We start from the raw sequence: 22,117 nt of genomic DNA, 5'->3' as shown, positions 1-22,117 counted from the left end.
TGGACCTGATTGCTAATTGGCGTCTATTGGTGTAGCCCGTCGTTGTGCCCAAGTCTAATATTACTGAGGTGAAATTACTTAGGTGATCAGCTCAAAAGCTGTAGGAGCTCCTTTGCTGCAAGACTTTGGAAACAAAAAAACTCTTTCAACTCATAGCATGTCACTAAAGAATCTAAATCTGCTTTTTTGAAATAACACTTGGGGCAGGCTTGCAAGAGTCCTCTATAGCATGCCTCTCAAAATTCCTTTTATCTGAAAAAAAAAAAAAATACAAAAAATTAAATTGAAGAATGACCTCCCTCTGCAACCTCTTTCCGCATTAGCCTGCCCTTACAAGCGTTGATATCCCTCTCCAGAAAAAAAGATTATACTTCATCTTCTTTCTCAACCAATATCTTCTTGCAAGCTTCGTAGCACATGAATGAAATCCCAGCGGCTGGAACTAATTTCATGCAGCTTGGACCCAACCCTCTGTAGAGACCAGGCAGCCCTTCCTGTTCAAGTATACTTATAAGTGCATGAAGCATGTTCTTGTAGACCTGTCTGCCACTGATCGCCCCTACTTGCATGTGCTTCCTCGCCACCTCAAGTGGGAAAGTCGCACTACTTGCAAAAGCCCCTGCTGCTGACCCAATAAGAAGGGTGGCAATGTTACCGATTTCCTCCTGCTTGAAGACTTTCCTGTAAGTTTTTCGCAACGTTTCATAAGCAAAGTAGTTAGTTGCAGCATAGGGCACCACTCCGATTAGACTTGGAGTGAGACCCCTGTAAAGCTCTGAAGGACCTTCTTCTCGCAATATTTTCATGAAAGCATGCAGTAGATTGTCATAAACGTCTCTCTGCAACCACATCAAATTGAATTGCCACTTAGCAAACTCAGACACTCCTCAATTAACTCATGGAATATAATGCTAAGGTTAGGATTTGTTTAGTTGGATTTCTACCTGTATCGTTAGTCGAGTCTTGAGTAGCTCCAGTGGATATGTACACAATGTTGAGCTGACGCCTGCTAAAGCCCCTGCAACGAGTGAGGGAGGAAGAAACAGCTTGGGAGGCTCGTCTGGCTTAGGTGTCAGCTGTTTCTTTACTGTGTCATAAGCAAACAACTGCAGAGAAGTCCCAGTAGCAAAAGTAAGATGCAACATTCTAACTGTTGGTTCTAGTTTAACTGTAGTCATAAGTTCATAATTTCAAACTTTATTTCTATCACATAGTAACAAGTAAAGAATCCACAACGCATAGAAAACAAACAACACAGCAAAGGCACTTGGCAAATACTACACACCAGAAAATCTGTACAACACAGACTAGTGAAGAAAACACAGATCAATGGAATTCTTAAACAGACTTGGCTAATGTTACGAATGGTTCTACATGAATCCATGACTAGAAGGATCTTAAGCTTGTTACTAGGGAAGAAGTCCCGTAACTTGGGCTAGCTATTTCAGGATAAACCTGAACCCAACTCAAAGTAGATACCTGAAAGTGGGTTTCCACACAAAATTGTTGATGTGTAAGAGCACATACCTGAGGAGAATGCAAACGATAGTCCTACAAAGATCCAAGATTAAAAAATCCATACTGCTTGGGAAGAAGCCTCCCAACATTTTGGGATGGATCATACCCAACTTTAACTGATGTCATAGGCCTTTTTAGTAAAATTCACCAACGATGATGTAAACGGCAATGAATCAAATATCACAACATCTAAAACATGGAGAACAAGTATTGATAATTCAAATGAAAATTATGTACGAGAAGCTTGAAGCTCCATCCTTAATATAAACCGTGCACTAACTAATTCCATCTCTATATGAAACTCAATAGCAATCATCAGGAAAACTCCCTGAAACCAGCCCAACTTGATATTACAGTACTAAGGACTTTGCAGTAGTATGAAACGGCTCATAGAATACATAAATTAAAAACATAACTGCATTGCCAAAAACAGTAAAAGCAGGAACTGGCTTTTCCTAACGTAAAAAAATCAGAAGACACAACATTCAAAAGGACAAAAAATCCAGAAGATACCTCACTGTTCTAGATTGCACAGATGGCAGTCTAGGTAGATGTTGTTCGAGGCAGGAGTGAATTTAATAGCCTTCTACTTGGATTCTGCTAGTCTAAGCAGCAGTTAGACCACATGGACAACCCAGCTTTTCATGGGTTGCCATCCTAATATTCAATGCAAGCAATGCATTTTTAGGCTGCTGAATTATGGAAGGAAATGATAAATGGCATCCACAACATTTTTGTGTTTTTTGCATATGACAGCCAAAAACTCCAGTAACAGAATATGCCAAAAAATGCCTCCCTTATCTCCAGTTTTTTTCTTAAGCGTATACAGGAACTAAAATTTCTTTTCTTTTCATGCAAGCAGTAACATTTCTCATATCTGCCTTCACAATGGAGGGACCAGCAGAGTGATGAGTGGAGATCACAGGATGTGTCCTTAGGAGTACATCACTTAAAAGGAAAAAAGACATAAAGACATACACCAGCTTGTATAATTACAAAGTCATGCCACCCCTTATTGGAGAGTTGTCTTATTTACCATAATGCTACCTTACACACGTGGGTGACTTTTAACAACCTGTATAAGGCAATTCTGACAAACTCAACAAAACTCAACGGGAAATGATGAAGACACCCCAGGCTCAAATTTGAATCAATCAAGTATCGATGACGACTCTATCTCTATAGCCTAAATCAATAATTTCATCCTCAGCAAAGTCAACAAGCTAGCGGTGGAGATGGAGTTGATTGTTCCAACAATTAATCCCCGATTATTGTTGATTTGCTAAACCTAATTTTCAATGTTATTTCTCTCCTGGAATGCAAAGAGGGTTGGGCTCTGCACATTGGAAGATTACAGTAAGGGATGTGGTCTCTTTCCATCACGCGACCCTCATATGTCTTCAAGAAACAATGCTAGTAGGTCTTTCTCCCTCCACCATCGAGGATATCATGTTTGGCAAAAATTTGGATTTACCCACAAGCTATCTTGGATTGATTTTCTCTCAAGCAGCCATCAAATGCACTGTGGCCAATATAATAGAAAAATTCGATAGAAACATGGAAAGTAAAACTCTTATCTAAAGCCAAGTGCTTGACACTAATCAAATCCACACTTTAGGACTTTCCCTCTATTATCTATCCTATTAAAATGTTCTGTTAACGTGGTAAAGAAGATTGAGGCCCTAGAACATCGTTTTCTTTGGCAGGGTTCTTCCAACATAGGCAAATATTGCTTAGTCAAATGGGACAGTGGATGTCTTCCCAGAATGGCAGGGTTTTTTGGGGATTACAAGTATTAGCAGCGTCAATTACTCCTTCTGAAATGAATCTGGAGGTAAGCTGTTGAAAAAGAGACTATGAAGGAAGACACTAAAAGCAAAATACAAATACTGCCATTCATCTTGGCTACCCACTTCTACTCTCAGCAGAACTATTTCTCCACTCTAAAGAAGGATCATCAAATGCCTTCCAGATATCAGCATTCATGCCAAAGTCAGAGGGGGGACCACACAAAGTTCTGGTCCGATATTTGGATCGGGGATAGACCCCTAACCATTGTTTACCCTCACATCTTCATTGTTACTAGTTATAGAGAGATGACAGCAGCCCAAACTAGAACTACTGAAGGTTGGGACCTTCATTTAAGGCATAATCTCCAGGACGAGGAGGCACTTTCTATTGCTGGTCTCTTTTCTAAGTCAAGAGGGTCAGTATCTCAGGCAAAATGGGGAGAATCCTATCCTTTGGAAGTGGATAACTGATGGGAACTTCACTGCAAAATCCTACTTCAACACTAAGAGTCCAAAACCAAACATCTTCCAGCAGCACTGCAGCTATGGTTTGGAAATTGCTTGGACCTCCTAAAATGATCTTTTTCAGCTAGTGCACAATGAAAAACAGCATCTTGACTTATGACGACCTTGAACAAAAAGGAACCATTGCCATCAATTCATTATGCAGATCTTGTGGGCTTGTTGAGGAGAGTGTGGATCATCTTCTTCTTAATTGCAGTTTCACCACACAGGTCGGGGACCATATCTCCAGCAATATAATATCAGCTTATGCATTCCCCTTTCCTTTGAGGACTTTATCAACCAGGGTGCTTTGTGGTGTTTTCCCCAGTTTGGCAAGTTCCTATGGTGATCAATCTCGATGGTGGTTCCATGGTTTATATGAAATGTGAGAAACAATTGGGTATTCAGAGGGCAGAAGAAAAAAAAATCAGTGTCATTGAGAAAACCACATGGCACACCATCTCCTGGCTGCATACCCGTAAAGACTTTTCTCAGTTTCAAAGTTTCCATGCCAATGTCAATTGGTCTTCTGTTGCCAAACTATCTCTCACTCGCCAGCTTTCTATTGTTGCCTATATTCCCCCTCCCACAAGCCACCACAAAATCAATCTCGAAAGCAGTACCCATGGCAATCCTGGCCACGCTGAGGTGGGAGAATTGTTCAAAAACTGACTTGGTGAGAACATCCTATCCTATTCTAGGCCAATTAGAACTGGAGATTCTTTAATTGCTGAGACCGTTGCACTCCTTCAAGGGCTTCCCATTGCCACCAAACACTTTCACCCTTCGATTGTGATTGAAGGGGACTCCCTTATCGTCATCGGTTGGTGCAAGAAAGTGGCCTCCTCCTCATGGCACCTCCTCCATCTAGTGGAAGAAATCTTTGACTAGGCCAACACTCTCAATATCTCATGGTCTCACAGCCTCAGATCTGCAAACTGTCACACAGATATGCTGGCGGAAGAGGGCATCTCCCTTCCAAAGTTGATTATCCTGCAGCCATAACCCCGTGCCCTGTCTTTGGTATTCTTTAATTGTGCTGCTGCTTTTGCTGCTTTCCTCTTGCTAATATTTCTTTTTTCTGCAATTAATACTTAGCTCTCATGTAATTTCGTGTGTGGGCCATCCCTTTTTAGTGGGAAGGCCTTGTACATTCCTCTCTTAACGAAATTACTCTCACCTCTTTCCAAAAAAAACTCTACCAAATTTTTATCTAGTTATTTTCAAATGTTAGGAGTCTTTTAGGCCAACTTCTTGTAAAAATATTGTTGTTGGAAGATCTTTAGGACATATTTTAATTTGGACTTGTTTTTATACATGATGCTATTTTAAATAGTTTTCCCTTATTCCACTCTCTATAGAATCTCAATTGATATAACTGATTTTGATCTACTTTTTTTAATTTACCATTCCAAATTAACAAGGAACGTCTGATTTACAGAGTATATCCATGAGACCCAATCTACAGCAAACACATGCACCATTCAGTTTCCTGGTTAACGAAGTTTAAGCAAAGGGATTCAAAGAAGAAACGTTCAACTTACTTACTCTAGAAACTCCTGAACTTGTGGATTTTAAGACAGAACAAAAGCCTCATTCAGTACCCAAAAATTAATAATGAATGAGCCAAGACAAAAATTTCAATGAAAAAATTATAACATAAGAAAGCAAGAGCGATATTTAAAGAAAGACGGCCAATCGTCCAAAGGAAGCAAGATCATCTAATCGCCGGAGAAAAAGGAGTAAGGTAAAAAACTGAGGTTTCAACCAAGCAGCTTATCAAAATTTCCATTGACAAATAGCATAAGAACTGAAATCCACAACCTTCAACTCGACAAACATCTAGGCCATGGCGATTAAGGAATAAATTATTCAAGTTGCAAAGCCAACAGGATTGAAAAGAAGAAAGAAAGCAATACATAATCAAAATACCAATCAACATGGAACAAACAAGTTCACATATCAAACATTTCAAACATTTTTTTTTTCAAAAGAGGATAAGACCAAAACAACTGAGCAGAACATCACTCACCTCTATCGCTTTACTAGGCGCAACACGTATCACGTTTACAAAGTTACCCCTAAACAAGCCCGTCCATCCGTCAGTCTTCATAATGTTCTGAAACACTTCAATAGTGGAATGCCCACTAGTTCCCACCATCAAATGTGTCCGTATAGTCTCCAGAGGAGCCACTGTTGTCCGCGAGACGGTGCCCGCAATAGCCCCGCTTATCAACCTCCTCAAAGACGGATTCTTTATCTTAATCTTGAGTCTAAAATCACCCATCTTCCCCTTTTTTTGGATCTTCGATTCCTCCACCGCCGCCGTCTCGGACGGAATTCCAGCTATCCGAGCACCAATTTCCGGCGAGGAGACATATTTTACATATAAGTCGTTGCCTGGCATATTAACCCCCGTATCCCTAGAACTCGAGGAGTTAGGCGAAATGCCGCCAAAACCAACACCCACTTGTCCAACACTGGCGAAAAGACCACCAGGCGAGAAAGAATCATTGTTGATACTCCACTGAAAACCCAGGTCCGGAGATGAAAAGAACCCGACTTTCTGGTCTTCAATGGATTGAACTCCTCTTCCAGCCATCGGCTCTGGGAGAGAAATGGATACCGTTCCGCTAGTTTTAAAGCGTAAAGCTCCAACAAGATTACGCTAACATGGCTGCGGAAAATACAACATTCTCCATAATGGGCATCCTCAGAAGAGACGGTTGTGAAGAGACACCAAAAACTAGCGGAGGAACCGCAGAGGGTTTTCAAGAAAAATGAACGAAGCAGCGAAGCGTCGGAGGTTTACTTATTCTGCTTCAGACAACCCCCCCGTAGGTGGGAGCGAAGGGTTGCTGAATCTTTCTGAACGGGTTTCTTTTTAGAGTTGGTGGACGCATATTTAACATTCCAAGAGCTCCCTATACTCGCGTAGAGAAAGACCAAAATGTCCTCACCTTGGGACGATTATTAAACATTGATATCCAATCTGAGAGAAGCCAAAGAGGGTGTTTTGGTCATCTAAAAGTTCCATGAGATTCATCTGATTAGCCCTAGATTGGCAATTTTGTCTCTCACCAAATCACATGTTTCACATATATTTTCTTTATTTATTATGTCGAAGCATTCAATTAATAATCCATATGAAGATTATATTAAATACCATTAATATACCATGAACATGCTACATACTTGCACATAAAAAAATTGAAATAAATCATCCTAATGAATCTTGCCTATATCATTGCATTAAGTAGCACTTTTTTTTTTTTTTTTAGGAAGCAATATATTTTTTCAACATGCTAATGGGCACATTTCCTCAAACTAAAGTTTGATTGCAAAATAATTAATAAATTTTGATAAAAATCCAAAAATTACAATCAATATCAAATATATCAAGTAAGATTCTAGAGATAGATGAAGCAATGTTTCTAATGTAACTCAGTGACATCAATGTGATAATAATTTCAATATAATTAACATAAATAAAAAAACTATGTCAGTAGAAAAAGGACGATAATCGGGTCGAGTTTTATAATATTACTCCATGTCACTCTCTCTAGAATCGGCTAAGTGAGTCAGGTTCCTTCGATAAGGGATCTATTCCGGGTTCAATGAGTTGGTTCGGTTCAAGTTTTATAAAACAAAGAAATAAAGGAAAACTAAATCAAAAGTAGCATTATATTTAAAAATCTAATTCAATTTTTAAAAAATACCCTACAATAATAACTATTTTTTGCAAAAAGTAGGTCCAAAAAGTCTCTAAAAGAGCTTTATGGTTTTCTATAAGTAACAAAAACAAGCTGCAAAGCAAATAAGTTTACAAAATTGGACCTATTCATTCCTCTCTCTTTGCCAAAAAATGTTTTTCACACTATAGGTTTATTTTGTGTTCAGTTCAAAATAGAAAGAAATAGTACTAGTGGTTGAAAATGGACTTGAAAACATTGCTTGGTGAGGAGCAGGGCACCCACAAGGGAGACATGTACTGGTTTATTTACATCATAAGGGCTGCTTTGGTTTGGAACCACAAGTTGAAGATAGAAATGATATTTGTGTAATAGACCTTATGAGAGGGACCACTATTTCTTTGATTCCTTTCCCTTGCTTTATACATGGAAGTGTCACAGTAGAGGATGTACTGGACACAATTCCATTAGAGGGAATTTGTACCAAGTAGCCAAACGTAAGAAAAGGCCATGGCTACTATAGCCATTAACGTTTCAGACTGGAACTTCCAACAATGGTACACAGCAATAACGTAAAGCTACAAGCACTATAAATAGAAAAGATAAGCCCAACCCCTTGTACAGGATAAAGACGACTGTCGTCTTTATCCGCTGTAGAGATTACAAATAGAAACAAAAAACAAAATGACAAAACTGAATTCATTTCTCCATTCCCTACAAGAATGGTCATTTGCAGTAGAGGACCCCAAACCCTCCTTACTTTCCATTCTGACCCTTCTTTGAAGCTTTCTTAAAAGGTGCTTTCTTTGGTTTGAACTTGTTTGGTGTTGACGATGACTCTGCTGCTTTTTCCCTTCTTCGTTTCCTCTCTGTTTTCACTTTATACATCGTGACAGCCTGCAAGGCAATAGAGAACAGATCGGTCAATGAAAAGATTTGAGCAACCTCACTTGTGCTTCTTTAAAATGCACCAGTGATTTTAAACTTGCCCTGTCAACATTGAGAATTTCATGTGAATTCTTGGAAATCAGCTTGTTCAGAATCTTTTCTGTTTGCTGCTGCTCCTGTGAACCAATTCTTTTATCTTCCACGACAGGCAGGAACTAGAAAACACCAACAGATGGAAAGAAATGAATAAAAGATCAAACCTTCATTCCAAATAAACAGGAGCACGAAAATTATTAATTGATAAACTGAGAAACCAACTGGTTACTCCAAGTTAGATTGCTGTAGTCTGCTAACCTTGCGATGCTTGCCAGAATGCTTGGCAGGTTTTTCTCCTGGAAGCTTCTTGTCAAATTTTCCACCACTCGCTGTTGATGTCGCTGCCATCCCAGCTACATTTTCTAGCTCAACTTTACCTGCTTTCTTAGGTGCTTGCTGAGTTCCTGTTATGGGCAACGCAGTTGCAGCAAGCTGGACATGGCTGCAACACAAAACGTATTAGCCAAAAGGGAGATCACAAGAAGAACAACACCGAGAAAACTGTTGAAAATCGTCCCACTTAGATCCAAGACTAAAAAAATCTTGCGCTTATTACTTAGGCAGAGACCTCTAACTTTGGCTGGTCAGACCCCAACCCCACTTTTAAGTCTTTAATATGTAATTAGAGCAGGGACTTGTACAACGATCTCCACCCCAAATTGTTTGTGTGTAGGAGCCATAAAAAACTTATATGTAAGGAAGAATGCTAAGATAGTCCAACATGACCCAAGATAAGAAAATTCTGGCACTTGTTATTTAGAAAGATGTCTCCTATCTTTGGTAAGTTATTTCGGGACGGACCTGGACCTGCATTTAATAAATAAAACTAAGAACACCATATGAAAGGTCGTTGGACACAATTTGTTAAAGAACCATGCCATCTGAAGGTGCTTGTATTAATGGGATCATGGTCAGGAAAGCAACATAGTTGGATAACCCTTACCCTATCATGGCTATTCATATAGCTAAGCTTGCTGACTCAACAATGGTTTGACCATTGCTCTAAAACTGGCTGCCTCAAACAATGTTTAACCTCTAGATTGGTATTCATTGTTGTCATCATATTAGACATGTAAGTAATAAATAATGATTTTGGACAAATGTACAACAGACACAAACAAGAAAGAAAAAGTATTTTCTTAACAAGATGAACTAATAGAAGTACATATCTAGACACAAGATGAACTGAAAGCTGATATGGTCATGATGTTATTTTCTTAACACACTGTTCTTTAAGGTTATTGACAGGTGATATATAGAAAGAACAGTATACCAGTAAAACAAGAAAAACCATGACATGATATATCAACAAACTAGGCCAAGGTACAAAACAAATTTTGTGCCTTCAAAATACGGAGGGGTGCCTCAGAACCTCAGATATAAATTAAACATACAAAATGTAAAAAGTGACAATAACACGAAATACACTATTTTACTTTGTTCTCTCCTGTTAACAGCCACAAAGATCAGGTAGGATTTTTATCTCTTGTAATCATTTTAACGAAAATAACGACAACAGAACAAAGACAAAGAATACATACACAAGAGTTAGTATGAAGGTGTCCAATTACGGAGTGGAACATTTTTTTTTTTTTTTTTTTGAAAATGGAACTATCTAATTTGTATTTATTTTTTCTCTACTATGAAATTTTTTGAATAATATTACTGTAAATAAAATTTTATTCAAGCAGACACATTTGCAGCTCTATGCACTCATGACTCAACAACTGAGCATCAGAAGAGTGGTCACAGGTTGACTAAGAAGTTTCTTCATCAGGATTCCCAACACCTTTGTACCAAAAGCTTTGAATCCCAAACCTATAAGAATTGCCTATAAACATGAGGAAGAAATTATCTTCCCAAAAGTTTGTTCTGGCGTCCATCCAGTCTCTTTTCTGAAGATGGAAGAGCTTAGCTAATCTTTTACCAAGAAGATCATTTGTTTTGGTTTTAGTTCCAAAAGCTTTTCAGTAGAGCCATGTTACCCTAGACTTGTACCTATGCCTGGACACAGAGGTATGAACTTGAAAAAAGAGCAGTTTGTCTTTGTTATAGAGTCCACAAGAATACAATACAAAAAAATCAGAGAGTAGAGATAAAGGATGACAACTGTCTTAAATAGCATGAAATAACAAACCTTGGTAGGTGATCAAGTTGTCCAGTTTTTTTTGCTTCTAGTTTTGCAGCTTGTTTCAGATTTTGTGCCCGGTTTTTTTCTTGCTTTTCAACTCTCTTCTTCTTTTCCTTCTCACTCTTGCGGAAAGGATCTTCGCCAGGCTCTGTTGAAAGAGTAGCAACAACGTTTATAACAGTAACGAAATTAACAGACACCGATTAAAGTTTGGAATTGCACAATTATAGCAAGTGACTTGTTGATCACATGGAGTACTTTTGAGTAATTTATATTTGAAGGCCTCTCCTGCAATACCTCAAAATCATACCAAGAAAATATTCACAGCAATACCTAGGCCAGGTTAAGATACTCAAAAAATGGGTGCATCAAACTAAGCTATTATTTATTTTATTATTTATTTATTTATTATTATCTTTTAGAAGAGCACATTTCATTAAAGTCAAAAGGGAAACAGAAATGTCAAGGAAGGGGGTCCCCCTACAATGAAGGATTGGAACCCCCTCTCCAGCAAGAGAATCAGCAGCACTATTTGCAGATCTAGGAACGTCAGTCCAATTACAAACAATGCCTCTAGCTAAATCCAGGATTTTAAAAAAAAAATGCTGCCAATGGCACCAAGGAGGGTCCTTGTGAACAGCACACCAACTAATGACAGATTTGAGTCATTTTCCACATGAAGCCTCCCATGGAACTGATTTCTGAATATCAGAAGGCCGTGAGGAAGTGCCTGAAGCTTGGCTGACATTGAGTCCGAAAACCGAGAAGCCCATCAAAGGAGCCGAGCACCCTACTGTCAGAATATCTGAAAATCCACCAAACCCCGATGACCTGGGTTCCCCAACAAAGAAGTTTCACTTGATTTCAATTAAGCCCATATTATCTATAATCATACTGCCTATATCTCGTTAAAAACAATGTTTTCACCCACTGTATAGGAGTAGAACATAAAAAAGCTCTAGCATTTTGAGATATTTAAACATTTTTTTTCTGGAACCAATATCATCTATATAACAAAAAGAACTCGTGGATATTTAGAAGGCATGTTCACCTGAACAACCAATAACATGCATGATTATGCAGTTCACAAAATGCTAACAAATAGTGAGCAAGCCTTCACCCATTAGAGTAACTTCACAAGGAGCCAGCCAGTTGGCATGCACAGGAAAACATGTGTCATCCTCTTTAAGGAAGGAAGAATGTGGAACTCTTTATGATCTTCTAATGCACCAAAACTTGCACCCAAAATATCGATATGAGAATTCATAATAAGGAACAAAATAGGATAGCACAAAACGATTACCATCAGTAGATTTAGCCACAATAACAGGAATATCTCTGATATCATTTACACGATCATAACCATGACGACGCTTCCAAGTACCCGTTTGCTCATCATATACGATCTTATCTTTTTTCCGCTTCTTTATTCCTGCAAAAACCGTGCCCATGAGATGATCTGGATTTAACAAGTGATCAGAGTAAAGCCAGCTACTGCTTCAGTAGACTTTTAGATTCCTGACCTTTTGCTTTGGCAAACGATTCCCATTTTGTTGGGGGTTTAGGCTTTGGAAGCTGCAAAACAATGAAAGTATAAAGATGCATCCAAGAAAATATAAAGTGTAAGGCACACACAGAGGCAGTGAGATACTAATGCGATAATGAAAGAAAGAAAGACAAGAAGTACTACATTAATGTCTCACTCATTGGGTTTTATTTGCATACATATATGTGAATTGGTGCCCCAAAGAATAAGGAAGTAGAAAAAAAAACACAGCAAGAGCTGGACTTACATGCTTCTCCCTGGGCAGCTTAGTTGTTGGCTTAGGCAATGTGACGATAGGCCCATCACGATCATCTCTTGATGGCAAGTTGAAGAGGGCGTCTGCAACAGCTTGTACAAGTTCAGTGCCCTTCTGTAAGCATTCAGCCACCAGTTCATCCCTAAATAAAAAAAGATGTCATAGTAAGCTTCTTTTCTAGTGTTTGATAGGAGTCTCAAAGCAGCTGAGATCCAAAAAGTGCTAAATCTCAAGCTTAGATTTGATTATAAGTATAGAAAAGAACAAAACAAGATTAATTATAGAGCCTCCTACTCAATCTCTGACTAACTGTGAAGAGTTAACACACAAACACAGCAGTATACAAAAGCAGTATCAGAATGTGTACACTTTTTTTTCTTTTTTGAATGCTAAGATTTTTTAAAAAGCTGGCATCAGCAGAAATAAGTACGCACATTTGTTTAAGCTAAAAATCTTTGGAGATTCTTATTTCAATATGTAAATGAAGCTGAGCGAAATGGCTGACTAAGGTCAAGGCCCCAAATGTTGGACCTCCAAATAGGCCCATCACTAGAAGCTAGCAAGCAATGTCTTTGGAAATTGTTAACTACGATGGCCACAGGTTTATCAAGGAAAACTTATCATCTACATCTGCTCCACCTTACCAAGTGCATGCTTATAGCAATTCTGATGCAACTGCACTGAAAAACAAGGTCATTCGGCAAAAAGGCAAAAAGGGTTTGAGACTGGAAAGAGTTTTCCTTATCGAAGAATATTCTCGCTAGGAAACTTTCAGTACAGGAACTCCTATCCAAATAAAAAGCTTTATCAGTAGCCAAACATGGTTCAGTCAGCCTCAAACTGACTTGCTATTTTTCCAATATTCTCCAAATATGCAACTTCTCAAACTCACACTTTCATTGAACAGGTTTTCAATGTCCTTCCCCTTTTGCTTTTTTAAAATTTAATTTTACATCTGAAAATGAGCTTAGGGCTCACTTAAGACCTCATTGAGTCCCTTTCACCCAATTTCAGGGCATCCTTCCATCCTTGCACTGGTATGCTCAATGCTTAGGACTCACTTAAGACCTTATTGACTCCCTTTCACCCAATTTCAGGGCATCTTTCCATCATTGCATTGGTATGCTCAATGAGAGTTCATCAATGTTTCATGCGAGGAATCAAGACTGATAAACTTCCATGTAAGCTTTTTCGTTAAACAATTTTTTTGGCACTTCGTTTGCCAATGATATCACGTGAATCAATAAGAAAAACTCTCAAATTTCATTTTAACAATTAACAAAGTTCATAGATGGGCGAAGAGAATCCTCCATAATCAAATTGCTTTGAGAGCAAACGCGACGAAGTTACAGTAGCAATAAAAATCATATTTTCTCAGACAGTATCAGCGCTTTCCAGTTCAACGTTCTACGTCAAGAATCACAATACTTCACTTAATAAACATAAATTAAGCATAAAAGGAAGCAATTCACATTACAGAAGTGACTCAGAGATGAAACTACAACGCCAGAAAAAAAAAAGAAAAAAAAAGAGAAAACATGATAAATAAAAGCCAAGGGTCTCAAAATCAGTGCAAGCATTTAAAAGTTACTGAAATATAAAGCCAAGTTAAAGAGAATACACCGAAACCCAAAGTAAAATAGCAACCAACAGAAGGTAACACAAACCACTCATGCAGAAAGGACGGAAAAAAATAAATAAATAACGAAGCTACGAACTAGATGCAGACCTGTTTGAGGGGGTCGAGGAGAAGTGGTGATTTGGGTCAAAGGCCATGAGATTTCCCAAGTCGACCTGGTACCTCGCACCTTCCATCTCCATCAGTTTCTTCCGTTTGTCTGCACAGAGAAGCGAAAAAGAAAAGGGAACTGGCATGTAGGAGGTATAAATTGAACCAACCAGTGGCCGAGTGTGAAATTTATTAGAGATTTCAAACCACTGTTATAAAAACCGACCCAGTGAAGTGATCGGTCCGGTTGAACCGGAATGATATCATCGTGATGTTATAAAAGAACAACATTTTAAAGAATAAATCGGGGGAAGAAGAGGTTTTACAGGGAGGGGCTCTCCTTCCTTCGCTCTTTGAAACAGTAATTAAAAAAATAAAAGAGTAGGTGCAGGTGTGCGAGACGACATGATTCACGGGGGAAAAAACAGGTAAATAAGGTTACTTGATTCCACCATAAAAATTACGAAAGAGGAGAAAAGGAAACAAATTAAAGAGCAGAAATCAATTGCTAGAGGAGAAAAAAAGAGGAATGATAGCGAGGAGTTAACTGAACGTACCTTGCTCCTGCGCTGCTCGGCAGCTACAGCAAGAGGAAAAGCGACGTTGGTCAAAGATAAAAGTCGAGGATGAGAACCAAAGTGGAGGCCAAGGAAGAGGAGAGGGCACCGGATCTCAGCCGCAAAGTGTGAAAGCTGCTTGAGCAGAGAAGGGGGGCAGAAGGAAGAGCGAGGGCGAGGGTGAGGGTGTGACACCAATAAAAAACCGACTGCCGCCGTGGCCGAGATAACAACCCTCCCCCTGGGAACAGAATTGCAATCCGGCTAGGGTCAGTCGGGTTGCAACTTGCAAGGCGAGAAAGGGTAGCAAAACGAACCGGGGTTAGGTGAGAAGAGATAATGGGGTGGGGTTGCCGGGCAGAGGTTGGGTTTCTTAAACCCCGCTACCATCCCCGTTACTAGGTCACTCTTAACATAGTAATTTAATATATTATTAAAAGTCATGAAAATAACAAATAAGTAAATAAGGTATTTTATTAATAAAATAAGATATATTTTTATTTAGTCTAAATTAATACAATAATTTAAAAGTAAAAAATTAATTTAATTAATTATAAAAAAATAATACTTAAACAAAAATATTTACTCTAGATACTTGGATCAAATTCCTACTTTTATGGTATCTTATTAATTACTCTACAATACACACCTCATATAGATTTACAACAACACATTAAGCATGTAGCCTAGACCCACGAAGAAATTTCTTGGGACTCTAGGGGGCGAGTGGTAGCCGGAGAGTGAGTTAGGGCGTTGAGTACTATGGAGTCTGGTCCACACTGCTCGAGATATGAGCTAATGGGGGACATGGAGGGTATTTCACATTTCCTTTTATACTTTGGCGTGTGCTGCACTGTAGGAAAAATCAAGTCTCCCTCTAGCTGATTTTATCATCTCCCTCGGGACTTCGACGTCGTTGCCGGAAGAGAGAAGACGAAACTCGTTGTGGTAAGTGGAAGGAAGCTCAGGACTTACCAAAACAGAGAAGCTTAACGGCACTCAAGGCTTATAGTGAAGCTCTCGGGACTCGACTGAGCAGAGAAGACGACGTTGTTGCTCCTCACCGTCGCATTAAACTGCAACGTCACTACAGGAAACAGTGAGAAGACACTGTTGGGCGACTCGACGTTGCGAGAAACAGAGGGGTTGTGTGCTGCTATGAGAAACAAAGAGAAGTTTGAGACGCGACGTCGCTGTCGGAAGAGAGAAGGCTTCTTACCATTGCGTGAAGCTTCGTCGCTACAAGAAACATAGTGAATAGTAGTCATCCCCACTGTGATTCCTCAAATAATAAAATGCTCTGCAACTCCGGTGGACGTAGAAAATTTGTTGAACCATGTAAATCTTTGTGTCGTGTGTGATTACTTGTCTCTTTCGTGTTTACATTTCACTTTATTGTCATCGTTTTTTATAACATTAGGGAACTCATAAGATAAACTAGAGTGGAACTAGAGGAACTACTAGAGAGAAGTGTTAGTCTTATCAAGTGACTAGGGCTAAGTCCTAGTGTTAAATGTAGTGCTTAGGTTGCAATTTGACCATATAGTGTAGAAATGGGGTTGCATAGTGGATTTGATGGTTTACGAGGTTTATGTATGCCTATAACTAGTTTGGTCTATGTTATTGCAAATTTTGTTGTTTCCCAGTAGCAAGTCAGGGATCCAGTTAGGGTTGCATTCTTTCACAAGTACTTGGTTGACATTGATCCTATTTAGAGAAGTAGAGTAGTTGAAATTTCTTAGGGTTTGGGTTGATGTTATTCACCATTGCCCAAGTTGTTTTAGAAGTGAACGTCTCTAAGTTGATATCATGAGTGACTTCTATAATGTCAACTTAGCTTGTTATTTGCATATTTTAGTCCCTAAGTAATGGCTAAAAGTGGAGAAGTCATCTCACTTGTAGCTGATTCAAACAAATCTCATGATAAAAGGGATAGATAGGTCCAATTACCAAAGTGAAGTTAAAAGGAAAAAAAATCCTTATGTGGGTTCATGTCATTGAAATTTTTCTCTAGAAAAAGAAAAATGAGGATACCTAAGTGATACCCCTCCTACCAACTCATCAAGTGCCTGGAAGGTTGATAATTCTCTAGTCATGTTTTGGTTGGTCAATACATTAGTAACTAAATAACCTTCTGTAAAATAGCTTATGATATTTGGGAGGTGTTGATTTTTGGGGCAAACACATAAACACAAGAGATTTCAAGGGAATGAAAGAAAAGATAAATTCTAGCTCTTGGGAGAGAGGAAATAAGAAACCAAGAGAGAGAAAGAAGATGAAGAGGTAGAGATATAAGTAGGGTTGGCATCGATCCGAGCCGAGCCCGAACCTGCCTATGTTTGAGCCAAACTTAATTTAAATATTTTGAGCTTAAGCTCGAGCCTAAGATTGTTATCGAACTCGAGCCTAATAATTTTAACTGAGTTCGAGCCAAGCTCGAGCTTCAACATTCATTTAAAACTTTTTAAAAAATACATGTCTTAAGTTCGTGCTCCAACTTACATTTAAAACTTTTCAAAAAATACATGTCAAATAAACTATATATAAAATTATACATACATTTTACATAAAATTGGGAATGATCTCTCCTTAAAATTGGGCATAAGGGTGGCATCGAATCTAGTTGAGTCCGAACCTTGTTCAAGCCAAGTTTGATTTAAATATTTCGAACTCGAGCTTGAGCTGACCTAGCCTGGAACCTGAAATTATAATCAAACTCGAGCCTAATAATTTTAACTGAGTTTGAGCTCGAGCTTAACCTACATTTAATACTATATATACAATATATGTTAAATAAATTATATATAAAATTATGCATACATTTAAAAAAAAGAATGATAGGGGAGGTTTAAGATTGAATTTCAATAATGGATTAAAACGCACCAATTTACATGAGTTGTCGATGGCGACAACAACTGACAGGAGGGGCTCGGTGATGACGAGGGGAGGAAGAATTCCTCCCCGCTCCCGGCCCCGACTCAGCTCGTTAACGAGTCTGCTCGTGAGTTGTCGACCCGAACCTGGATTTGGTCGAGCTCGACTCGTTAATTTAAACAAGCCGATCCTAGATTTTGAACTTGGCTCAAGATCCAGGGATATCAAATCGAACCGAGTCGACACTGATCCAACCTCCAGCCGCTCGCGAGCCGGCTCGGTTCGAAGCCACCCCTAGGTATAAGGACCAATTTTAGCCAAGAGGAAGAAACTTGAATGCTCTACCTCATGGCTTGAGGTTGTATTTATAGTTGTGGGAAGGTGTTTACAATAACTATAATGCCCTTGGGGTTACATGCTTCAAAAGGAAAAAATATAAGATAACATACACCAACTTGCATAATTATAATTTTATGTCATCTCTATGGATGTTCTCACTATTTACTATTCATACGACCCTTACACATGACAACGGCTAGCCAATACACCCAACAGACCGATCTGTTAGGTGCGGAAAGCTACTGCCTACAAGAGTGGACAGAACCACTCTAACAACACATTTGAATAAAAAAACCTCTTCCATAGAGATGACATAGAATTGTAATTATGCAGGTTGGTGTATATCCTCTTATGTTTTTATCTTTTTGAAGCATGTAGCCCTAAGGGCATTGTAGTTATTGTAAACACCTTCACACAACTATAAATATATCCTCAAGGCATGGGGTAGAGTATTCAAGCCTCTTCCTCATGGCTCAAATTCGTTCATACACCTCTCTTTTCTTCTCTTCTTTCTCTCTTAGTTTATTCTCTTCTTCCCTTGAGATCTCTTGTGTTTATGTGTTGGCCCTAGAAATCAACATGATATTAGAGCGGAAAAAGATCTGAGATGGAAAAGGAGAAGAAAGGGAGGAAGAAAAAGAAAAAAAGAGGAGTTTCTCTTTTTTCCTTTAGTTTTCCTTCCAATTCCTTTTTTTCATTGGATGTTTCACTCTCTTACTGTATGTTTCATATATCATATTAAATACCATTGAATATATCTTTGAGTCTAGTTTCCAACTAAATAATAGTTGTTGAAAACAAAATTTTTAGAGAGAGATATCGACAAATGAAACAACAAAGGTCAAGTAGCAGAGAAGTTTTGTGTAGCAGTAGAAAGCCTCAACTTCATAAAAGGTTTTTACTAAAATTACTGAGGATTTATTTTGAGAATTATATCTCAAAAGAAATCTATGTCAGTATACTTTCTATCCCAATAAATAGTTTCTCAATTTGATATTTTTAGAGAGAGATATCCACATTGGAAGAATCAAAGGTTATGTTGGTATCTTGTTGCATACAAAGATCCGAATTTAAGCCAAATTGTTTGCTTCACTTTTTGAGTTACTAATGTTGGTTAAGTTTCCTATTTTTTTTCAAACTCTAATAAAGATTCTACCAACTTGAGTATCTTTCCTTCATTAAAATTTTCTTCTTTGATCTCACATCACATTAATTTTCTTAAGAGAAAATTTTCCCCATATGAGTTTAGTTTCTTGTTTTTACAAAGTTTAAAATTTTTGAATTAGAAATTCCAAATATTTTAGCATCCTAAATCTCCCTTATTCTGGAATTTATCTCAATTGGTCAAGTTGTATTAAAAAATAATTTCCTTATGTGAGAAATCTATTTTTAGAAAGTTTTCATTATTATGTTCCATCTCAAAATTTTCTTTTTGAGGTTTTTGAAGTTTCTTTAATCATCATGTTCATAGAAGAATTATTTTTTTACTTGCCTCCTAGTCACTTTTTATCCATCTTTTGGTCTAGAAGTGTTTCCTTCTTACTTGGAAGTATGAAGAATTGCATTGTGTGCCTCAAAGTACTTTCTTCAATTTATTTTTGGTAAAATCACTTTAGAACAATGCCTATAGACCCACTGGCTAAAAAGTATAGGAGTGTGCCCAACATCCAGTTTGAGTAAAGTCTTTTTATTATTCACCCAAGAGGTGTTTTTGTTTGAGCTACGCTTAGAAAGTGAGTAGTTTCTTTGTTGTGCCCTAAAGTTGGGTTATTTTTTCACCATTTCTTTGAAATTGAACGGAGTGTGTTTTAAACAATAACCATTTTGATAGGTGTATGGAGCTTTCTCGTGCAGCTAGGAGTGATTTTTCTTCTCTCATCATTATATTGTGAAAATTGGGTCTCTTGGTAAAGAACAAAGAGATTCCCAACTTGAGGGGGACAAGTAGAAGAAGTACAAGAAAGAGGTAACCAATAATGAAAAATTCCATTTATTGGGGTAATCAAATTTTATGTGACTAAAATATCCAATTAAGGTGGAGACAAGATGAAGATTATAAGAAAGATGTGAACAAGAAGAAGATGAATAAAAGCAAGGCAATCAAAATTTCTTTTCAAGCCACACGAGATAAGAATTTGTTTTCAAGCACACAAGTTTTTTTTGACAAATATTATTTTCAAAATGGAGTTACAAACACCAACTTGTGTATAGGGGTGGCATGAATAGTAAATAAGGAGAACTTTCATAGAGATGACATAGAGTTGTCATTATGCAAGTTGGTATATGTCCCCTTATGTCTTTTTCTTTTTGAAGCATGTAGCCCTAAGGGCATTGTAATCATTGTAAAAACCTTTACAAAACTATAAATATAGCCTCAAAGCATGGGGTAAAGTATTCAAACCTCTTCCTCTTGGCTCACATTCGTCCATAGAGTTCCTCTCTTTTCTCCTTCCCTTGAGATATCTTGTGTTTATGTGTTGGCCCTAGAAATTAATAGTCCGTTAATCAATCCACTAAAAGTTTTTATAATTCTATAACATTCTTTCTATCTATGTGTGTTTTTAGTACCTCTAGATGAGGAAGATGATTAGTGTTGAGCCTAAAAGAGAAAACTTGTATTTCTAGGATGAATAATCAAGTTCCCTACAGAAGGCACTACAAACAACATTTATACCCTTTTTCGTTGAATTTTTGTTAAGGTCATTCCTCTATGGACAAGTCTTGGGTTATACATGCTTCATTTATCACCTTAAAACCTAGTAGGATAAACTTGCTTGTAAGGTTTGTTAGGCATAATTTCTTGGGATACTCGAAGGTCCAAAAAGGATAAAAATGTTATGATCCAATGACTCATAGAGCACGTGTGTTTGCTTATATTTTTGTGAGTTGGATATGTATTTTTCTTCTTGAAAAAATAGGTCAAGGGATGGTGCATCATAACCCCTCCCACTGCCATTAATTGGAATTTATTCATTCGACATAAACTATAGGTGGGGGAATGATTGAAGATAGTATGCAGCCTTCTTTTGCAATTGCACATGGCTCACCACCTTCATCAATCTTGGTAAGAGGTCAGCTGAAAAATTCCTCCCCTATGTTTGATCTTCATCTTCCTATTGTGATCCAAACAGGGGTGAAGTCATGGGGAATTAAAGATATATATTGGGATTATAACTTAAATTACAACAGTATATTTATTGTCAAGTCAAAGCCAATCAATTCAATTAGAATTGACTGTCCTAATCAAAAGCAAATTCTTATACCAATAAAAAGACTTCTCCCCTTTGTGGATATCCGCCATTGTTGAATCGTAAAATTTCGTTGTACCATTTATTCCTCTCTGTTCAAATCACAAAGACTTTTTTTTTCCACTTCAAATAGCTGCAATCAGTTTTTTTGGAGAAGTGAATGAGTGGGTAGGTCGACTGCTTTCAACTCCACTTCAACCAAACCAAAGTGGAGACGAGTCCACCAAGTCTACGAAATCATGTCAATCTAGCTAATTCATAAGCGAAGATTTGACTAAGCCAACCTTAAGCTAGGGAAGGAAATTGTAAAGGGTTCATGTAATTGCAAAGCCCGCTCTTAGTGCCTTCTGTTTCAGCATCCTTTCATCTCTGAAGACATCTCCCAGTATTGGAGAATTAATTTGCAGTGAATCATCCCTACCGTTCTGCTTCCGTGATCCAAAATACAGAAGTAAAAGAGAGATTGACGGCGTGCTTATCAAAAGGCAAAGTTAAATCATTACGTAGATAATCTCAACCTATCCTCGATCAGTATAGTGACACCGTAAGAGATAATAAGAAACCTACAATCCCCTTGGAGCATTTTTGAAGAAAAGAAACTCCCCTTGAAGGAGTTCTCATGCCACCATTGCAACAGGATTACCAGATGTCGACCAACTGAGTTTCCTCATTGATAAGACAAACAATAGAGAGGTGACGCAGAGATCCATTAGCGGATCATCACAACTGCTGGAAACTTTTTATAGGCTTTGGCCGGTACAAAACAAGTTTTCTTTTAATGGGTGAATTGCTGTCTTGGTTCCGTGCGCATCTTCACCTCTCTCACAGCCGGGTGCACTGACGAAAAACTCGAGCAGCCATTAACAGCACTTTGATTACTCGATAAGAACAGCACAAGATTCTCTGCTATTTTCAGTTGGAAAGGATTATCACGCTATCATTAAAAATA

General features: G+C 38.1%; 2 protein-coding genes across 3 annotated transcripts; both read right to left on the bottom strand.

The window, feature by feature from the left end:
- Positions 1–152: 152 nt before the first annotated feature.
- LOC137946201 (adenine nucleotide transporter BT1, chloroplastic/mitochondrial-like) lies at positions 153–6,675 on the bottom strand. Its single transcript, XM_068792414.1, has 3 exons — positions 5,845–6,675; positions 945–1,106; positions 153–839 (listed from the first exon to the last, which is right to left on the bottom strand). The coding sequence occupies exons 1-3, from the start codon at positions 6,412–6,414 to the stop codon at positions 366–368; spliced, it is 1,206 nt and encodes a 401-aa protein (XP_068648515.1). The 5' UTR covers positions 6,415–6,675; the 3' UTR covers positions 153–365.
- Positions 6,676–8,072: 1,397 nt separating this feature from the next.
- LOC137946447 (ribosome biogenesis regulatory protein homolog) lies at positions 8,073–14,977 on the bottom strand. Of its 2 annotated transcripts, none has more exons than XM_068792739.1 (9): positions 14,708–14,977; positions 14,151–14,289; positions 12,413–12,563; positions 12,143–12,194; positions 11,923–12,051; positions 10,626–10,767; positions 8,747–8,930; positions 8,494–8,607; positions 8,073–8,401 (listed from the first exon to the last, which is right to left on the bottom strand). In XM_068792739.1, the coding sequence occupies exons 2-9, from the start codon at positions 14,240–14,242 to the stop codon at positions 8,261–8,263; spliced, it is 1,005 nt and encodes a 334-aa protein (XP_068648840.1). In that variant the 5' UTR covers positions 14,243–14,289; positions 14,708–14,977; the 3' UTR covers positions 8,073–8,260. The 2 variants fall into 2 exon arrangements, with proteins under 2 accessions (XP_068648840.1, XP_068648841.1); XM_068792740.1 differs by having other exon boundaries at positions 14,151–14,259.
- Between the last annotated feature and the right edge of the window lie 7,140 nt (positions 14,978–22,117).

This window comes from Aristolochia californica, unplaced genomic scaffold (assembly GCF_029961685.1).
Source record: "Aristolochia californica isolate CCGP_79_NKW_82.1479 unplaced genomic scaffold, dmAriCali1.0.hap1 SCAF_12, whole genome shotgun sequence".
Taxonomy (NCBI): Eukaryota; Viridiplantae; Streptophyta; class Magnoliopsida; order Piperales; family Aristolochiaceae; genus Aristolochia; species Aristolochia californica.
This window is presented reverse-complemented; position numbering and strand designations above follow the sequence as displayed.